Source organism: Anarhichas minor, unplaced genomic scaffold (genome assembly GCF_050575085.1).
Source record: "Anarhichas minor isolate MPS153535 unplaced genomic scaffold, ASM5057508v1 ptg000027l, whole genome shotgun sequence".
Lineage (NCBI taxonomy): Eukaryota > Metazoa > Chordata > Actinopteri > Perciformes > Anarhichadidae > Anarhichas > Anarhichas minor.
In genome coordinates, this window is record NW_027466473.1 from 16,630,970 (window position 1) to 16,653,044 (window position 22,075).

The 22,075-nt window shown below is 42.0% G+C and overlaps 1 protein-coding gene across 1 annotated transcript in view; it reads left to right on the top strand.

The window, feature by feature from the left end:
- Positions 1-2,857: 2,857 nt before the first annotated feature.
- LOC142959990 (glucocorticoid receptor-like) overlaps positions 2,858-22,075 on the top strand; it is a 56,926-nt gene continuing 37,708 nt past the window's right edge. Inside the window, exons 1-2 of the mRNA XM_076101523.1 lie at positions 2,858-3,366; positions 4,847-6,083. Of these exons, the coding sequence (XP_075957638.1) occupies positions 4,849-6,083 (1,235 nt within the window). The 5' untranslated portion in view covers positions 2,858-3,366; positions 4,847-4,848. The remainder of the gene's footprint in view (positions 3,367-4,846; positions 6,084-22,075) is intronic.

The window sequence follows — 22,075 nt, forward strand, 5'->3', positions numbered from 1 at the left end:
AGTGTAACCTAGTATGCACCCAGAGCAAGGTGTATTACACAACCACCGTAACATACTTCTCCATTAGACTCCCAGTTGCACATATACATGCACATGAAGCGCCACACGTCCAGTGTTTTTATTGTTTATCGGTTAATAGTATCACCCATTGTTACCCAGCATTAAAAACTCACAGTGTTCCCTGTGATGTTTTGAGAACAGTGTGGTTTAGTCGGGCCCTGGGGAGCTCCTGCCTCTCTCCAGCCACGCTAGCTCTTAATGAGACATCCACATGCACAGGACACACTCTGCTCCTTCTAATCGAACGACTTGCATGGAGGGCCACAACTGCCCCCCCTTTTCCCCCACCCCTTTTCCTTCTTTCTTCTCCTGGCCTGTTGGTTTGCATCTCCCCATCCTTGTTTCTTTTCTTGCAGATGGAACAGCATGGGTGTCTGGGCCAGTCTGCACAGCCTGGACTGTCCACCTCCCTTCCTCTCCTCTCCTCTCTTCTTCTTCTTCACCCTAGGTTGACTCTGCAGAACACATAACTCAAATCACTCCTTGTTATGGTCCACTGTGTCATCATAAAAATGAGAAATTAATTTCTAACTGAAGACCTTGTCTGGTGAAGCTGACCAACAGAATTGCAAAATAGTCTTAATATCACTGAAAGGTCACCAGTCAGTTCATGTTGGACTCATGCATTAAAGGGATTGGGACTATCACAAAAGATCATAACTGAACTAGCAAAGTCACAACATGCAGAGTGCCTCTCTTGGCCTCTTATGTTTCGAGTATTGGGATTTTTCTTTCTGTAGACCTGAAACATTTTGTTGATTAAAGTTAGTTGACTGAGAGAAAATTAATTCACAGCAATTTAGATAATCAATGAATTATTTGGATACAATAAAACATTTGAAGATCCCTATTAGGATGTGCTACTTTTCTGTGTTTTACGTCATTGTAAATGTGTTATCTTTGAAGAAATCATTGACCTATCTATCGACAGATTATATATGTAAAAGACTTGTCACGTAAGAGATTAGAAATCAGGTTTATGCTTTAAGTTTCAGGAGTGGTTCTGACAGTCAACCTGGCCTTTGACCCCTCACTCTGTGCTGTAGTGAATAACGCTGCGCCCCCGTTTACAACTCTGCTTTGTTGAGAGCAGAGAAAGATCTCGCCCCTCGTTCATGGTTCTGTTTGGACGTTGTTCTCTCCTTGACAGGATGTCTAGTTATTTCTGCCAGAAGAATCACACGATCCCTCGTGTGTGCGTCAGTGAGTGAGTGTGCACATCTGTGTCTGTCCACGGCTAATCTCGCATTCTGCTGCAGAAAACGTCATAAATACTTTCGGGTGGCCAGTTATGGCTGCATGCTCAAGGACTTCTCAAGGTTACTCGCAACTTCTCAAAACACCTTTTATTGCCTAGGAGAGAGGTTGCTCTGTGTATTCAACCGTAGATCTAAATATGTCAGGTGCTTTTGAAAAAAAAAAATCTGCATAAACAGGAAGGCAATCCAAAAAAGACCAAAGAGGAAGGAAATATCAAAAAGCCTTTATTATGGTGGCCAAATCATTAAAAGCACCAACATGTTTCAACCAATGCTCTGTGTCGAGGGACACAATAACGGAACAGCTTAGTGAGTTCAATTTCTTTTTTGCAAAATCGTATGAAGTGTCTTAGCCGATACGACAACTTTGAGCCGCTTGCTTGCATGCATTGCTGCTTGTTTTTTGAGACACCTTACAGGCCATTGGTGTCTAGAAGGTGGGTTGGTCATTTGTGGGTTGTATTAATTCAATCACACATTACAGCAGTGGTCATTGCAGACACACCTGGCAGGGATCTGCACTCTATTGAGTGCACCTTCCTAGTTTAAATCTGTCCTGGCTGTGCTTCCTCTTTTCTTCAACAGTTCCCTGTGTGTTTCTTGTCTCTCAATGTCAGTGTGATTCCCAGTCCATTCATGACCTAGAAAGAACTTTGGATGAACAACTGAAAGTAGGTGTCAAAACCACCCGGGGTCATATGTCTCGCTTACAGTAAGCATTCACAATCTGTGTCTAAGCATCGCCAGCCGCCTGTCTTGATGTGGACTCGGTAAATCAAGACCTCTCATGACCAAAATCTATTTAATTGTGATAAATATCATGGACTCCATATCTGAGGAGGAGAGTTTTATTCATTATCGTGAATTCCATAGTTGAGGAGATAACAATCAAGTAGCATAACCTTGGATTCTATAGCCTAATCGTGATTACATGCTCTTGTTTGAGGAAAAAATGACCTCCCTGTTCTTTGCTCACAACCTTATTTGACTCCTAAAGGGGCCCTCAGAAAGGGACTTAACTTTTGAAACTCAAAGCTATAAAGGGCTTTGCACTAACGTTGGTGGTTGAAGGCTATAGCAGAACATAAATGACTATCTATAGGTCCTTCCAGTGAAGGCCTACGGAGACACGTTTTGACAGATTCCTCAGCAGAGAGATTCAACAGGGAAAGGGGCGTTCACAGGCAAGTGTCAAACTAGCAGCTGCGTCAAGCTACCACACATATACACAAGGTGGCAGAAAGTAGAGCTATTTCTGCTTTACAATAAAAGCAAAACAATGTTCGTCTTAAAAAACAGAACTGAATAAAAAAAAACTAAATCATGCCGTGCATTATGCCCAAACTGGCCTTTATGGTAAAAAAAAAATCGACTTTAAAATGGCTTCGGACGTAATTTTTTTTCATATATTCTAACCATGTAACTTTAATCGAAGATGGCAACAACAAAGGCTTTTATTCTGAAAGGACAAGGCAGAAGCGATCAACTTTGTTTCATTGAGCTTGACGCCGTTTCACTAACTGTCCGCCCTGCCCTGCCTGAGTTTTCAGTTGAGTACGCCAGGGCAGCACGGCTGTATTATATAACTTTCATGTACTCACGGGTTTAATGGCGCAAGAGCAGAATATCGCGGCGCCTATCTGTGGAATCACTGCGGAATTACCCTGAAATCGCGAGCGAGTAGGCGATCAATCACTTTTCTTTTTTTTTTCCTCATACTGGCGACGTACGTCAAAAGTTATCGACAGATCGGGCAAGCAGGCGCGCACACACGGTGGATCTCGACTGCGCCAACCAGGTCAGCGACGCTGTTGACTTTAGTTCTGAAATAGTTGATATTGCGGACGATGTTTTCCTGCCGCACGGGGAGAGAGGCGGCGACAAACCCAGCTGACATTTCACCGCGCAACATTGCTGCAAGGACCGGGTTTTAATCGAGACCTTTGACTGTGTGTGTGTGTGTGGACGTCGCGTTATTTCGCATATGTTTTCCAACTTGGACTGACGGGAGATGACCTAACTGGAAGAGCGCATCATCTCACTACAGGTACGATCTGCTTATACTGCAACAACCACTTGTTTGTATCGCTGGAGAATTATCGAGGGAGGCAAACGCTTGGTTGTCTCTCCCCCCCCCCTCACCGGAGGTAGGCCGACGAGGAGCGTCCCCGGCGCTGCGTGGTGTGCGCACTGACAACCCTGCGCCGTGCGCCCCGCTGACGGATCCCCTAACCCGCGCTCGGCGCAACAGTCTTATTTCTGTATAAGAAAAGGAAGAAAAAGAAAACCGGTTGCACAAACCTCAGCTTATCTCCGGCCGTGGGCATGTGATCGGTGCAATTTCCCATCGCAGCCAACAGGTTGCACTAATGCTGTAATGATGTGTTGTGCTGTTTGGTGGGAAAAGTACCTATGACTGACTTGCCTATGGCAAGTCAGGAAACTCCAAACTTCAGGGGACTTTGATACACCAACGATCTTCATTAACTTCTCTACAAAAAAGAAAAGAAAAGCATCACACCAGCAATCTCAATTAGGAAGACTGTGTCCCAGCCTGACAACAGTCCTGACATTAAAATACAAGTTCAGAATGATCTGACCGATGCGGGCCCTGTTTTGGCCCTGACACTGACATTGAAACAGAGGATTTGACGCAGGTGACAGCTTCTGTTACTATTGGGATTCAAATTAGTGAGCCGCAGTTTAAACAGCATAGAGCTTCTTCTTTGCACAGGTTGTTGCCACATGGTTTTGCTTGCATTCATTTGATTGTCTTATAGTTTTATTTAAATTTCTTATTTTGTAAATGGAGTTTTGACTTGAGTTGTTAATTTGCGCTCTGTTGCAAATGGAGATGGACAGTTATTGGTGACTGCTGCAAATGCCCAGAGACCCTTAGTGCGTTAATCTCCTTCGACAGATGTGTGTGCTCGGCTGTATCTGGGATCGTCAGTGGCACTGGCTGTTACACAATTTATGCATTGCTTGCGCTTCTTGACGCTCGAGTTGAGTGGAGGGCACAGTTCAAAGAAATAACATGAGCATTATGGTCAGTCATGTTATGTAATGGCTGTGGTCTCCTTTTTTTTTTTTTTTTCCTGGACGGATTTTTCTTAGCCTAGTTTGTGCCTCTGCCATATTTCTCCAGTGTGGGTGTGAGAGGAGGATATGGCCGGTTAAATACGACTTCCGTCATTTCTTGAAAATAATAAATGAATAATAGAATAGTGTAGGCAGAGGCATACTATTATATATATGGACCTTGCACCATTAGTGCTTTTAAACTGCACCATAACACAATTTTATTGCAGATGTTTCAAGACAGCCATCACTGTGAATGATCTATGAGAGATTTATTTATGTATGTGTGTGTATATATCTATCTATATCTATCCACTGTGTATGTATCATCTTATTCAGCATCAACTCATTTTTTTATAACTTAACCTTGTCTATTTTCTCTCTCTCTCTCTCTCTGTGTGTGTGTGCACTCTTTGACTCGCCCTCACTGTCCTGTCGGGATAAAGAAATGGATCAGGGTGGACTGAAGCGCAACGGTAATCGAGACGACAGCCTGACATTTGGAGAGACGGGAGACGGAGAATGCAGAGATACAGGTGACACAGCTGGTTCACTGCTCCAGTCTGCAAAGCACCCGCCTGGCCAGGGGTCTCTGCCCCAGCCCACAGTGGCCCGAAATGGAGGGTGTGGAACCAAAGACCAGGGGGAGCTAGGAGGCCTCTTTGACTCCCCTCAGCATCATGTCCTGTTTGAGGGGTCAGACATGAAGGAGGGTAAAATCATTAGAATGCCGAAACAACACCAGGATATTGGCAGATTCAACATGGAGGGCGACTTGCCGTTGCTGAAACACGGTATTTCCGATCTGGACCGGAGGGCCACCTCTGTCATAAGCGCCTCAGTCTCCTCCATCCTGGGCAACCTCCCTCTGCCAGACCTTTTCCCCCAGCACATCAAGCTGGAGGCCAATTTGTCTCCGGATAAAGACCCGGAAACTTACAGCGGACACACAGGCGCGGGTCCCTGTGATTTGGATGGCAACAGCAGTCGCCAAATCGAGGATATCGAAATTTGGCAAGACCTGGACCTTCCTAATTCCCTGCCAGAAATCAGCGATTTTGATTTTGATTCGGAAGTGGCACACTTGGATAACATCCTACATGACAGCAGGGGTGGAGGTGGCGGGGGTGCTGTCAGCGGCTTGCTAAAGGAAACAAAGCCCGTCATGGGTAACGGAGTGAACTGTACCAGTGTGAATGGCTCGGATCAGCAGCACCAGCCCATACACCAGCAGCACCACCTTCTCCAGCAGCAGCAGCTTCACCATCAACAGCAGCCCACATCAATTCTCTCCAGCGTTATGATCAAGGAAGAGAAGGATCCGGACGACTCTTTCATCCACATCCGTACTCCTGGTGTTGTCAAACAGGAGAAGCAGGAGAGCGCTGGTTTCTGCCAGGCGCAGTGTCTCCAGAGCAGCAGGAGCTCTCTCCATGGAGGTGGTGGCACCATGCCCTCATCTATGAGCGTAGGAGCAGGATCTAGCTACCACTACAGAGCCAACCCGTCCTCCACAGTGGGCCTACAAGACCAGGATCTTTTTGGCTTGTACCCAAACCTGCCTCTGGTGGGGGAGAGCTGGGCCAGGGGGAACCGTTTTGGAGAGTCAGCCGGGCTACAGAGGGGCGACGATGGGCTCCCCTCTGCTGCAGCCCTGTCAGCGTTTTCTGTCGGCTTCTCCAGGTAGGTCTCATGGAATTACTTTGCTTTCTTTCACGCTATGCTTGACTTTGTATTTGTGTGGTCGGAGGGTATTTGCTGTGCTTTTGTAAATGTTAAAATATGTGTAAATTTTAGTTGACGGTTATTCTACGGCAGTCTTAGCTGTGATACTTTTCTCAGAATAGAAACTGTGATCTAGGACTCGGTGACCCTTTTCTTTTTTTTTTTGACATTGTTGACAACTTTTCTAATCTCAAACACTGTGTCAGGAAAAATAAACATTGTCCTTAAGCTGTTAGCAGTCTGACCCCAGAGGCCAAACACACTGGATTGGACATTTAATGACATTCTTTGGTTTGACTTGTTTGTTGATCACTGCAACCTTTGGAGTAAATTTCAGCAGGAAATCAATTCGATGAACAGGCATTCAATTTACAAATATGGGTTATTCCCAATTTTTGCTTTCTTTCTTGCAAACTACTCGTGAAATACAACAAATCAATATAAAGTGTTTGTAATTGCTTTTCATTTCATCAGTCCTTACTGAACCAGTGATTTATATGGGGTTTTACCATTGTGGCTATTTATGTTTACAATCCACTGCAGACAGAATTCCCTGGGCACAACAGGGCTGTGCTTTGGTCTCCCGCAGCCACAGAAAACATCTGGTCTCTGTTGACGCTCCTGAAATCAAATAAAGCTCAGAGTGATGTATCGGGGCACTTCAGTTCCCTGTGGGACACCTTGCATTTGGTAAATGAAAGCAGTCGGTGTGTTTCACAGCGGTCATGCCCAAGTCTGTGTGATTCAAGCACAAAAGAAACATCCCCTCAATAAGACCCCCAAAAAGAGTACTTCCGTGGCATTTTTTCTTTTGTGAGGGAAGTGCTAGCACCCCTGGGTTGGAAAGCATCTGGCGCTTATCGCCTCCAATAGGCAGACACAGCAGGACACACATTTCCCCAATTTATCCACATCACATTTTAGGAATGCCATGACAAACGTAATATAGGAATAAATTCTCCTGTATTTACACAAATATTGTCAGAGAAGGCAGATGAGGTGATACATTAGTTGCTAGGTTGGAAAGAGACAGCGGTGGAAAGAAATACAGGTAAATAATGAAGGGAATATAACTAGTTGAGTTGGTGATAGTCACCCTGATGACAGTGTATACATATTTCTAATCTTGTGTCTTTGGTTATTGAAGTAACCTAGAGCACTTTGTCTTTTGTGGTTGCTCGCAATCAGATGTTGAAAATCAATATTATTTCAGGCACAGTTGTGAAGTTGTTCTCATACACGGTATCTAGTCATAATTTGTCCAAGCTCCGCCCTCTGGTATTTTTTCCAAAAATTGTGTTGTAACACGGTGCTCGCTATAAAGATATCACAGTTACGTAACACTGTGTTATTCCTACAGGAAATGATTCATTGAGAAAGCATGATGTGTGCATTTCTGAGGCTGCAGGAGTATGGGTCATGTTTTAATGTGTGAGAAAGTCATGGACATGCGGCACAGTGAGAATGACAAGTGTCATGGTGGGCACGCCTCGCTTCAGCTCTGATCTGATAACTGAAATGGCTGTGTGAGTAGAACTCTGAACGAGAGATATGTGTTTTCTGTGTTATGAGCGTCTTTGTGACCATGGCTTGAATGGGCAGATCACAAGATGTGTTTTGATTAATGAAGACAAAGCTTTGTAGAAACACAAAGATGGCATCCTAATGAGCTGCTGTTTTAATCACTTTATGGAGTGTTCTTTTCTGGGTGTTTTTTGTAACTTCATAATTCATTCAAACAACAAAGTGTTGTTTTTAAAAACAAACTTCGGTTGCACCAGGAATCTATGCCACAGTGCTGCCTTTTCAGGGGAACTGCTTGCTGGTATGTTCATGCTTGTTGCGCCAGCATGGTGTGTGTTTCCATGCTGTGCCTGTATATTACGGTATAAATAAATGGCAAAAACAAACTACCAAACAACTTACCAATGCGACAAGCATAGTTTGGCAATAATTAATTATTCTCTTTTGTCAAATTATCATGTTCTCTGAAATTATCATGCTGCACAAATTATCACAATGATCCAACATACCCCACAAAATAACACGTTGAGTAATTTAGATTGTATTTAATTTGTAAGTGAAATAAGACTAGTGAATTTGATTGGGGGGCGACTGTGGCTAAGTGGCGACTGTGGCTAAGTGGATAGCAGGGCCGTCCTTCAATCAGAGGGACGGCGGTTCGATCCCCGGCTCCTGCTCTGCTAGTCGCATGTCGATGTGTCCTTGAGCAAGACACTTAACCCCAAAATTGCTCCCGTAGCTGTGCCTACAGTGTAGAAATGTGATAGACTCTGAATTGTAAGTCGCTTTGGATAAAAAGCGTCTGCTAAATGACTGTAATGTAATGTAATGTAATGATTGATCTTCTTACTTTGAATAATTAACTGAAAGACTAATTGTTTCAGCTCTGCATGAAAGCGAGTGTGTTGGTATATTAAATGCAGACTCTGAGGTTTACTGTAGACACAGCACTGTTGAGTGACGGTGCCTCGAAGCACATTGTGTGATATTGTTCTGCATATGTGACGCACAGGAGCTGTTGATAACATAACGCGACTCAACACAACATAACTGTTGCACTATTTGATGTATACTGTATCTCACAGTAGGAATGAAAACAGGACAATGAACAACTCCCTGGTATCCACATGTGTTGGCATAGCAGCTGACTCCATGTACTGTATATCATGGAGCCCACCTTGCTGCTCTGTGGGAATTTTCAGCCCAGTTGGAACACAATTTGGCTCATTCTTGTTGCTTGGCTCAAGCCTCTCGTTATGTAACCAATAATCGGATGATAAACAAATGTTTTTGCTTCATGCCCAGGGTGAAATACGGCCTTGAAACATTGTTTGAGACCAATTGTTTAAGATGCATTTAAGGAGCATGATACTTCTTCCATTAAGTATATTATATATGTTTTACTTGTGCTTAATTTACTTTCTTTACATGCAGCAGCTAACGTTTACCTGTACAGTACATAGATTTCTGTACTTCACGCCTATTCATCTTTTTCATCTTAAAATATGTGAGTCATACTGACGCATACTAAGGGTTAAAAAGTGAATTCAAACTCCTCCATGTTGCTGTGCTGCATGCGTCAGTGTGTGTGTGTGTGTGTGTGTGTGTGTGTGTGTGTACACACAGGGATGCTGGAAGGCCACGTGTACATATCTGCTCTGGTGTGCTGCTCCCTCTCTCTGCTTGAACGGTCACTCGGTCGTGTTTTTATTCTCACCTACTCACCCCTGATGGCCCCTCAGACCTCTTCCTATTTCACACAGGCATAAAAAACCTGTAATCAAGAAGATGTCATGCAAACACACACACACACACACACACACACACACACACACACACTTGTATGTTAGAAGTGTGATGCAGATTCTGGATGTCAAAGGAGGCACTCACCCACACATGTAAGCATCTTTTTAAAACTGTGCTTTCGTTTGAAGTTTTGAGTGTTAAAATTAGTATTGAATGCCAAATGAATAATTTTTGCTAATCCATCATTGCTTCGGCTCGTTCAGATGCTCCCCACATTGCTTTTATGTTCACACGGAGCAAAAACATTTAGGCGGTGTGCCTTACCCGTATAGTGGCAGGGAAATCCCTGAAACCGACATAAATATCTGCAGCCAAGAGCTCGCACAGACGGATCACAGCCTGAGACATATGTGGCCTTCGTGGATAGAAGCCTCAGAACAAAGCGGACGGTCTATTCACAGTTTTGGGGACAGATCCAAGTGGCCAATAGACGGGAGACATCATGCAACAAAAACATAAACACGAGTTGTAGTGAGGGATTTCAGTAGTAGTTGGGCGAGTACCATGAATATGAATAAACGAGATAATGATGCTGGTGATTGTGATGATTCATTGGGTGACGATTACTATTATAATTGCCCCTTAGCCACACTCAAAGTTTGGTTTCAGTGTTTGAGGTTGTATGCCCGGCTTCAATCATTACAGTTGTCTTTTCTTTTACATGTTGCTGCTTGTTGAAACTGTTGGTAACAGAGATATTGTTTAACTTTTTACTGGCGGCGGGCCTTTCGACTACATTGTAGGGTTTTTGTAGCCGTGGGTGCTAATTTACTATAGTGCAAGATTAGGTAACGGAATCGAATGGAATCAACATCTGTCACTTACTGGGCGTCAACGTTTGTGAACACGTTTCTAGAAACCACATGTGAGGTCTGGCAGGTAATTCGATATCATCATTAATTGCATCGTCGTCATTTCACAAAGCTCTGTTGTCCAAACGAATAATTCCAAACTAAATTGCAATTTAAAAACTTTTAAATGGATTTTTTGCATTTTGTGAAGACTTTTGTCTGATGTGATTATTAACAGAGGAACATAGTTTATTCCTCTGAACATCAATTTGATTATTTACATGTGATATTGCATGTATGTAATATGTTGTGATACAAAGTCGGTCCTTTTTATGTTCATTGTTTTACATAAAATTCCACAATTATTTTTTAACAAGCCATATGCTCGATTAAAAACTGCAAACAGGGAATTTCAAATCTTACCTTTAAGTGTCCTCGATAGCCATTTCATAACCGCCAGATAAAACAACCTACAGCCAAACTAGGTCAGACTCATGTCTGTTGACTCAGTTTCCTGGATTTGTAATCTCTTAAGATTATGCCAACCTCAATTCACATTGTTTGTTTGAGTTCCTGTTGCTTAATAGACTTACTGATAACCTTTGCTGTATGCAAAACATGTCACTCTTCTTTGCCTTTCACTCAATCTTACTGTTTAATTACCACTTCCTATTTCCCCCCCACCGGACTTCATCACATCCAAACACTTTTTGCTCCAAGCATTAGCTAGACGGGCCTAACATGTTTATGTGGGGAAACATGTTTCATCCATGCTACATGTTGTTGAGTGAGTGGAAATGTGCTGTGATGCCTTGCAATACTGTGTGGAGTGGTACCTCCCTCCGAAGCCTGCTTTTGGACTCGTATGATGGCCCCCAGAGGCTTGTGTAAAGTCAGATTTTCAAAAGCAGGTCCAACTTTTCGTTATTGTGGAGCTGAAAGATCAAGCGGATTCCATATCGCTACTTTAAAGAGGCTTAATACATGCGGCCTGAACTTACAGCGGACATGTCAGATCTGATCAACGGCCAAGACGCATTTCCCAACAATATCTCTTTCATTCACTCTATCTCTTTCATTCCTCTTCCCTCTGTCTGCCTTGCTCGCTCTCGCCTCTTCAGAGCTCTATTGTACTGAGTCTTTGATGTAGGCTTCGGTTGGGGGGGTCACTGTAGTTCAGAGAGCCAAAGGAGGTCTAGGCCTCTTAGCAGCCAAGCTGGTTCTTTTTTTAAGGCTGTTTTGGTGTCTGCTGGCATGTTTACGCTGGTGTTGGGTGTCGTGAGCACATCTAAGGCCTATGTATCAGGTCACATGATGGATTTTAACCTCTTTTTGCAGGACAAAGCTCGTCTTTTTATTCACTGTAAAATGTGGAAAGAAGTACAAAATTAAACAAAGTAAAAGAGACACTTGCCATAATGCATGTGTGTGTTATGAAGAAACAGTCCTACTGCGTACAGGACATCAGTCATGTAGTAGTTAAATTGTGATGTATGTTTAATGCAAAAAATAATGAGTGAACTTAGAGAGTAGTTTCTTTTTTTTCTGGAGCTTTCAACACTCTTCTTTATCCTTTTAATGTTTCTTTTGTTGTTGTCTAGGGATGTGTGTCCCTTGCGGTGGGCAGAGAGTGCCCAAGATCCTAAGCAGATGGAATTTGCTCAGTTGTCATAATGATCGTTCATCAAGTATGACACTTTCCCATCACATAACAGGTTGTCATATATGTCATATATATGCACAGTTCTACTTATTACAGAGCTAACGTTAACAGAGGTTGCATTGACTTGCATTATGGTGCGTTCAAGCTCTACTCAGTAAAAATGATATTGGGAGAAGGTAAATATAATACATAATTAAAACTACTAAAGCCACGTTTTTTTTAATTAAAGCAAATATACAATCGTTTATCGTTTAAATTCGTGAAAGTGTTTCTATGCAAATAACCACAATAGATTACAATAACGTGAAATCATTTTTGACAGTTTACACTGACTTAGGAATGATTGAAATTATTTTTTGGGACAGTGGTGAAAAAAAGTTAGTCTAGGACCTCGCTGTCAATTATAGTTCTTAAAAAATAAATCGGAATCGGCAGGTCGGACTTTGAAAAAAATCGAATATCGCAATTGGCCAAGAAAACTGCAGCCGATGCATCTCTACACATTACACCCAGATACTGTGCACTATGAGCAGACAAACATATGCACTCACTAATGCCTCATTGCACATCATGTGACGGCTGTGGATGCTTGGCAAAGCTAGCTGAGATGCATTTCTTGGTGTAGATTACTAATACTCAGAATAGAATACAAGGTCTTTGGTGGAGGTTTTTTTTTTTTTCTAAACCCATCCTAATAAGCATGTGATGGCCGCCGGCACTATGCTTTAATGTTCCTGTCCCTGCATATCTCTCCCTATGTCATACGTTTAATGGCTTGTGTACCAGTGTAACCTAGCTCAGCTTGAGACGTTTAGACCATAAATAGATCGCGTTAATTCAATAATCCTATCTGTTTATTGACATTTAATCGGTAGTGTTAATAGTAAATGCAGGTATCAACAATTGCTTTTTTACTTAGCTTGGAATTCTAACAAATCCATAATGTCATTTTGACGAGGAGCAATTCTAATTAAAGATATCCACAGTTAATTTCTCATTAGTCAAAATGTTAATTCTTTATATCAAATATTAATTTCTTACCAGTGGAAATGTTAATTGTAGATATCTATGACTAGTCAACTTTACCATTGACAGATATTTATAATACAATTTTGATCTGTTTTAATTCCAAGTTGACATACTTATTGTCATTTTGATTCATTGCAATTAGAAAATGTTAATTATTGATATCTTCAATTCATACGTATGGTCATTATAGATATTTACACTTGTTCTTAAATTATATATCTTAAATGACATTTTAGATATTGATAATTTAACTCTGAATAGTCAAATTTAAATGATCGATAAGTCGGCTCGGAATTGTAAATCTAAATTTGCATTTCAGATATCTGAAATACATTTGTAATCAGTGGTAATTATATTTGAGATATCTAAAGTGACATTCTGACATGTTAAAATATAATTCCCACCACTAAGTAGTTACTAGTTAGCCCTGCTGATTAAATGTTAGTATGGCTTGCCATAGTCTGTTTGTGAGGGCAGCAGTCTGTTTCTTTGCCACAAATGCTTCCTCTGCTCCAGTCACATGAAAGCCGTTGCTCTGATAGGTCAGGAGTGAGCATAAATATAGCCCCGACTGATCTGACTAACTGTACTTCATAAACAAAGGATTGTGCTTGTTATGTTTAGCAACAACTCCAACAGGAAGTGAGGTGTCTAGCAGCTAGAATGGCTCAGGCCGCTGCCCTTTTTCCCTCTTGGGGCAAAGTGGCATTCCGGGTAAAAAAAAAGAAAGTAAAACTTATTTTTTCAGATATTGTTGTTGTTATTATTTAGGTATTTGTTCTGAGAAATTGTGTCTGATTTGTGTGTTTCTCAGAAGTTCTCAGAATTTCTAATGTAACACCTAATTAGCATACAGCGAACCATGTTTGTCTTTTGCATTGTGGTGAGTGTGTTTGAAAATGAGCACTAACTGGCTTTTTTTGTTTTTGGAAATGTGGTAATTGGCAGATATAAAACAAAAAAACAAATAATATTTGCATAAACTAGAAACTGCTAACCATCTCGGGGTTTCCCCAGGAAACTGGTTGGTGGAAGTGGTTAGGTAGTCCGCCCACCAAAAAAAGAAAGCAAACAAAATGCATGCACGTTGGACACACGTTTGGCCAATAAATGTAATTATTGCTGGTGATGATGATGATTCAACTTGTCACCAATCTGTTCACCCTTGAGTATAATCAATAGAGACCAACTACAAAATAATAATATCATGAGATCTAATTTCCTTTTTTTTTTTTATTCATAAGCTGAATCAGGCAGATCCCAACGTATCTCTGTAGATGAATTCAGTAATTGATCGCAGCATAAACGATTACCTCGCTCACTCATGAACATATGGCTTGGCTATGTGAGGGTTTGAGTCATCTTTTATGGAAGCTTATCTGGAGTCGTGTGTTGTAAGCCTACTCAGTAATACCCTGCAAGTATCTCTACATCTGTCAATGGTTTATTCAGTTTTTAGTTGAATCTGGTCCTATCAGTGTAATATACCAGGAATGAATATATCAATGCTAGTTCTGTGATTTTGCAATCGTAATATGCATATATATATATATATATATATATATATATATATACACATTGTTTCTTGACAATCAAAATTCAGGAAGACTTTATATGTTTTTTTTGTCAAAATAATTATATTGAATATCATCCCACCCTCCTCCTGCTCGTAGTCCAACTAGCTTCACCGCTTCACCATCTTTCTACATTCCTCGTTTTGCATGATGAATGTGTTTCATCATCTGTGGCCTTTGAGTGCATTTAGAAACGAGTGCAAATCTTTGAGGAGACAAATGGAATATACCAGGACTTTCTTAGTGCCGAGTTTCACTGCAAGTTCTGTAAAGTCTGATGTGTCACGACTTGTTTTCTGATCAATGAATCAAGTTGGAGGAATTTGCTGCCTCTGCGGCTTTCCCGTGATAGCCTGTTACTGTAAAAACCCTCAGAGCAGTTGGGCACTGAACCATCCTGTGGTTTTCTGTACTCTTTCTTGTCAGTCAGATTTCTTTCTTTTTTTGAGTGCTTGCTAGAATGTGATCTATATATATATATATATATATTGTTGCTCCGTTTGTGTTGAGCAGCCTGTCTGCCTTAAAGTGGGTTTGCCAAGTCGTCTTCTCTCGCCTAACATAGATGCGATCATCTTTAATCCCTCCTTTCCTAGTCAGCAAGGAGAGGAATGCCCTTCATCTGTCGAAGGAGTACACTCGTCTTTCTGTCCACGCGTCCCTTGCTTGTGGGAGATTGCTGATTGGACTCAAGGAAAAGTTGTCCCGATGTGCGTGGGTTTGATTGCCAAGGTTCAGTGATCACTGTTAGCTCATCTCTTTATCTTCCCCACAAACAGAAGTAAGATACTCTTAAAGGGATTGTGGAATCTCAGTTCGTGAACATGTTGTTTTTGTCTGCTGTTTACAATTTTGCATAAAATCCAGTCCAAATTCCAAACCATATTTTAGGATCTCTGATAAAGGCTGTCAATCTCATGACATTTTATTGACTGCGTGAAGTATAAAATGGAGTCTGTAAATACGGCTTTGAAGTGCCGTGAATATGCACAGTTTGCTCTTCTAATGGGTTATTTTTCAAGAGACAAGGGTTCGGAGTTTTCCCTCCACCTGATCGGTGTCAGCAGGGTGGCAGAGTAACCAGGGTTACTCAGCAGGAGACCGCCGGTTCAGACCCCTCTGGCAGCGAGCCTCCAACCTGATGAAGTGTGAGCAACTTGATGAATCCCTACAGTACCAGAGCTGCAGTTCTTTTGATTTGCTGAGGGTCATGGCTAATGTGCAATATCAATGCCAGCTTTTGAAGCTTGGGGATCAGTGTGAAATGCAAGAAATAATCGTCAGTGCAATTAGTTTCAACGTTGGGCTGGTAAAAGCTAATGTTTTGTCTCTACAGAGTGACATTGAAAGTGATCTTCAGTGCTTCTAAGGAGGAAGAGTTGAAGACACTTTGAATCCATGTCAACTTTGAGTTTAGACACATCAGTAACATAAGTCTTTACTACTCTAGAGCACCCGATAAAGCCCAAACACTCATTTCATATGGCAAAGCCTCAACAAGTTCTCACCTGATGATTACCAGGAGTTATTTATTTATTCATTTAATATCTTTTATTGAGCTTGAACATTTTTGTCAGCCTCTGTAAGATGGCACTTGTCCTTGAAGACTCATGGTGTGGAGGCAAAAAATTGCTTGTGTATTTAATGTATTGTATATATTTGCATAATGTTACATGGAAGTGCATGTTATTTCATTAAATCAGATTTGCATCAGATTTTATATATATATATTTTTTTTGCTTAAGCATGTGTAGATATGCACCCACGTCCACGCACATAAATAAAACCCTCTGTATGCATTTGCAGCCCTGATTGCTGCATGTGTACAGCTGGCAATGTCATAGGTTGTCACCAGACAACGCAGGGAACCTTGTGCCATAGACCGGTCAATGATTAACCTGACCAAGGTTACTGTATATGTGGAGGCAAACATCCAACCCCCCAAAGCTGTCATTCAGACTTACACCTCACGTAATCTTATAATCTCTGCCTGCTGGTTTGAGGGAAAACTTGATATTGGCCTCATTTGGCCTTGATCAAAACACCATTAATGATATTCAGTGCTGGCCCAGCCTGTATAGTCCCTGGTGACCCACTTCTTTTTGTATGCTTGGCAAGCTACTGCTGCACACTTAAATCAAGCTCAGAAAATGAAATACACTTCAATTTCAAGCTGATGGCAGGGTCTGTTCAGCTTTGTGGATCGCAAACTGTCAGAGTTGTCAACAATGTTGCAAGTAGTTACATAATACACAATGACTTTACCAGGCATTTCAGTTAAACTCAGTCTACCAATTGTTTAAAGAAACATTCAGCATGTTAGGGCGACCTCCTCTTAGTCAACCGGCAGGGAAAAAATGTACAATAATGTTTTTGCCAATTGTTTAGTTCAAAAGGAAAATTACAATCATGTCTCTGGCGTAAGGACAGCTTGAATTAGTCATCGCTGAGGACGTGATTCATTCAACAAAGTGGGCTTGACCAGCCCTTTGCTGCACACCCAGAGAGTTTGCTCAGAGTCTAACACTGGCTGTGATGGACATTTTGGTTTTCCAAAGTCAACATTGGGAAGCCCTTGAGATGTTGTGTCCACTTGATTCCGCAGCTACTGTATATAAATAGCAACAAATGAAAGAACTGTCTGGATTGGTGACGTTGTGCTGGTCCAGCATGCATTAGTATCAATACTGCCTTAGGTAGAATAGGCGTAGACTGTGTTTATCATCCTGACTAAGCAAGCAGCTGGCTGACAATCTGATTGGTGGCTGTGTTTATCACAGACTGGTGTCTGTGCAGGACACATGGGGTGTGCTGCAGGGGCAATCCGGTGGTAGATCTGTCTTTCTTCAACCTTTTCTCCGTCTGTCTGTTTTCTCTCATTCTCTTTATCTTGCAACCCCAGTTTGGATCAGTTCAATTTCATCTGTATCCTATAAAAAATGCGTTCCTTTTATGACATAGAGCTCCTTCAATCAGAAGATCGGCGTTTGGATCCCCGGCTCCTTCAGTCCATGTTGATGTCGATGTGTTCTTGGGCAAGACACTTAACCCCAATTTGCTTCTGTAAGCTGCGCCTACGGTGTGTGAATGTTAGTTAGTAATAGCACCTTGCATGGTAGCCCCTGCTATCAGTATATGAATAGGTGCAAATGGGTGAATGACATGTAGTGTTAAAGCGCTTTGACTGGTGGCAAGACTAGAAAGGTGCTATGCAAGTACACTCCATTTATCATCTCTTATTCTGGGTAATCTGATTTATTTCTATAATAATTGCAGAAAGATTTTTTTCAGTCCCTACTTGCTACTTAGTCATTGTCTGGGAATATTGACCCACCTCTCAGCCACCGTGTGGTTATTCTCTAAAATAGAAGCCCCTGTGTGTCTGGAGCGTGTCTATTTTCAGTGCAGCTAGCGCAAAGGCCAAACTACTATTTTTGAAGCTGCTTTAGCTTGTGATGATTATGCGTTGCTGTGAGTTACAGTGTGCCAATTTTTGCCTTGCCAAAGCAATGTTAGAAATAGACCTGAGTGGTGGAAGAAGCAACGGGTCAGCCAGATTATATTTATTGCTTTTTTATTGACACGAGTTGGCCATTATTCAAATATGAGGATAACGGTTGTGGCATTTAAAGTGTGTGCCGCTTTTAAGTTGTTGTTGGGGTTAGGGCTGCCCCTGATACGGCAGTGTAGCTGAGGTCAGAGCTGGTCTTTCTAAGTAATAAGCTGCCATTGTGAAGCTTTGAAATGTTACTATTAAAGCTTCTGGTTTTTTTCCCTCAATTTTGCTCCAGCTTTGTTGAATTTAAATCACTCAGGACCTCCGTGGCCTACGCAGATCCATGTTGTCTTATAGCATTGTTGTGGCTGGAAGATAGGGCTGGGCGGTATGACCAAAAATACATATCACGGTATTTTGTACGATTCTGGCGGTTTCACGGTATATCGCGGTATTTTTTTTTTCTGCGTTAAAGCATTAATTAATTAACGCCGAAAAGAACCTGCCGGTCAACCGGCCAGCGAGCGGTGAACAGCGGTTTGTGTTGGTGTCTTCCGTTCCGTCACTTCCTGTTTCCTTCACCTACATTCCCCTGGGTCCTAAGTCCCTCCATGTACCTCCTATCACCCTGTATGTACCAACGCACATTTATAACAAATGCCACACATATTACACGGTAACCAGTGTTGCATATGTGTCTGACCTAAATACCTTTTGTTGTTCAGTCTTTGTTCATCCTGCATCGCTCTTTTCTGTTCTTTAATGTAATTTTACTGCCAGCTGTTAGCAGACTGTTGTTAGCGAGCTGTACCCAGCATGCAGTTCGGCGGGGACATTTTATAAATGTACAATTATTAGTGTTACAAATTGTTTGTGTCACAAACTGTTGTGTCGTGGTGTTTTGCCCTGTTAAAGAGCGTTAGTTGTGGTTTGTTAATTGTTATTATGAAGTTATGACCATGACTAGGGTTCCCTCTCAATACAGTTAAGACAACTAGCTCCGACCGCAGCGAACAATATATTTTGCTGCCTGTTGAAGAGCGACAGAAGTTGCCTCGGCTGTGTATGAAGGTATATGAAAAATTCATATCGTACGGGAAATTAACCGGTATACCGCTCAGCCCTACTGGAAGAGCAGTATATTGCCAGCTGCGGAAGTGATGCTGGTGTTGATTTGACTTTGTAAGTCTGTGTGTGTCGTCATAGCAGAATGTGGTCCCGGAGACACCTACTGTAGCAGAAACTACCACAGAAGCGGTTTTGAGTACTTAACCGGTTCATATTTTGTCTGTCTGTTGACAGATTTTATAAGCAGGACATGCATTTCCCCTTAAAGCTGCAGTGCAATAACCAATAGTTTGGTTTATGACCAAATATCTGACTTTCCCATTAGCTTCATCTCTACTTCTTGCTTAGTGCTAATTAGGAAAAGTAAGAATGCCAACTCACTAAACTAAGATATAGCTGCTAAACATCAGGACTGTGGACATGTTGACTTTCACGTTTGGCTTTAAGCACCACTGTTCCTATAACTGTCACTGAGACGCTAGCATTGCTGTAGACTCCTAGTCTTGTTTAATGGTTGTCTCAAACTGACTGCTCTAAATGTCACCAACATTCTGCTCCAAGTTGTAAGCAAATTATTTTACGATTAGGGCCCTTAATCGTAAAATAACTGAAGAATGTTATAGTTCTGCGCTCGTAAGAAACCGATAGTGATAAGCAAGAGTGTAGGGCTGTGTAGCCGACACCCACCCACACACCTTACCCTCTTCCTTTTCCTCCAGACTATCTCTTCTGTCTTTGATGTCTGCTTTCTACATGTCACTTTCTCTTCAAGTATCTCTGCTTCATTGCCTTCATTCCCTCTGTCTCTCGCTGCTCAGTCCAGATGTTGCACCATAAATCCTCCATTGCTCTCAACAGAAAAGAAGAGTACTCATTAATTTCGCCTATAGCAGTCTACTTGAGTTCAGTGATGCAGTGGTAAAATGAATGGTGGGCCACATGTGGTCAAAACAGATTTGGAAACGAGTTTGATGCTCTGCAGGAGGCAGTGAGAACAGTAGGGACTACTTCATTCACCACTCATACTTCATTACTGTCAAACATGCTCAACGGGTTTACTGATTGCCGGCAATAAATCAGCCTCTGCAACAGTAAGGTGCGGACAATTTACCCTCACCGCCCTCTTTGTTTTCTTCCCTTAATTTCCTGTGACAGAGAGGTCAGGCCTATGTGAGAGAAAGTCGTACTGGAGAGGACTTTTAAGTAGGACACAACTGAAAATGGGAATTGTGGGTCAGATACCGACAGTGAATCGGCCTAATTTCCTTGTCAATGTGTTTTTATATGTTATTCAATAGAATCACATCATAGCTTCCTAAGCACAGTGATTCAACTTGTTCAATTACAACACAGCAGCAGTGCATCAACTCTTTTTCTATCGCTCTCTTCTTTGCTCTCTTACTTCCTCTCTTTTGAGAAGGGTATCCTGGTTTGGACCGCAGCCCAGCACTGACTTGTGTTGTGAAACCCTGGCAAATTTCAGGCACCCAGCAGCTAAGCTTGCTCTGGCTACCTGGATAGCCCATAGCTGGTGACTCCAAAGGACCTCATTCTTCCCAAGCTAAACAATAGGAATCATGTGAACATGAAACTGATCATGTGATATAGGCGAGACGAATCAGGGAAGAACACATCGTGACTGATAAGACCTAATCAAAAAGCGAACGTGGGTGTCTGCGTCATCGTTTTCAAAGGTCTTTGTCGGCCCGTACAGGTAAAAACGCAACCCCTGAGTTCTCAAACTATAACGGCTTCAGCAGCGTTTTCAGACATCTCCATCTTAGGGCTTTTAAAACGCCAGATTAATGTGGACCCGAAGCATATACATACCAAAAGTTATGCGTTTTAAAACTAAAAAGGTAGTTTTTACTCCAACTCAGCAGGCCTCTCGGTTGTCTCTTTTTACATGTGACCTTTGTTCCTGCCGTTGCAGATGTACAAAGCGAACCAGTTAGCCGAGACTTGAACAGAAGTCTCCCCATATAAACTCCTTTTAAATTCCTCCCCACATCAGTACGACAGACTAAATATACGTTCGTGTGACTACGTCCATATAGCTATGTGGCCCAGCAATGTCGCGCTTATAACCACTGAGCTGATGGTATGTAGGCTGTAATTCTACAGAGGCACAGTGAGGACAGAGCGGGACAGACGAATCTCCACACTCATTTGCAAATTGCCGCATGCATTTACAGATCTTTGCCAGGGCAGAAGTGTAGCAAAAGTCACGTATAGAAAGAGAGAAAAAGAGGAGTTGTAGCCAATAATATCTATATACACATTTACAGATTAGTCTACACATTTACAAATACACTTGCAAATATTTTTTTACATATAGAAATTTTATTATGCCCACAGGGATACTGAATACATGTTCACAAGAGGCCTGTACACATTCACATATGTCAGCATGCATTTAGAGATCTCTTTACATACCATTGTGATACACACGGATAGAGAAACAGTTACTCAACTCTCCACGCACATTTGCAAATACTTTTGCTACAATAATGGCCCCATACATGTCTGCTTACAGTGGGACCTTGGCTAACTGTTTCAGCAGCTTCCTGAACTTATAGGCTTAGGCCTGATCTCCTCTCGTCCTATACTGCCACCATTGTCCCTGTGGACCGTTGTAACAGAAAGACACAACTGGAGGAAATGCTTTTGGAAATGGGTACATGTTCAGATTTCAAAGTACCGGTATGCGAAATCTGTATTCATTCATCTGTCGGGACTGAAACACATTTACAGGAAGCCCCTGTCACTGTGGGCTCTTTGATTCGGGATACTGAGTAATGGCACCCTGCCTCACTTACACACTGGCTGGATCTGTTTGCTAAGATTTTGGTCACGGGCAATTTACTGCTCCCGCCCCATATCTGTTTTTTCATGTCCTTTTGCTCAGGCTTCGATGCTAGCCAGCAGAGGTATGTAACAGCTGTACTCGAGCAGACTGCGGCAGCAAAACCTTTGGAGGTGTGGTGTTGGCCTGTCAA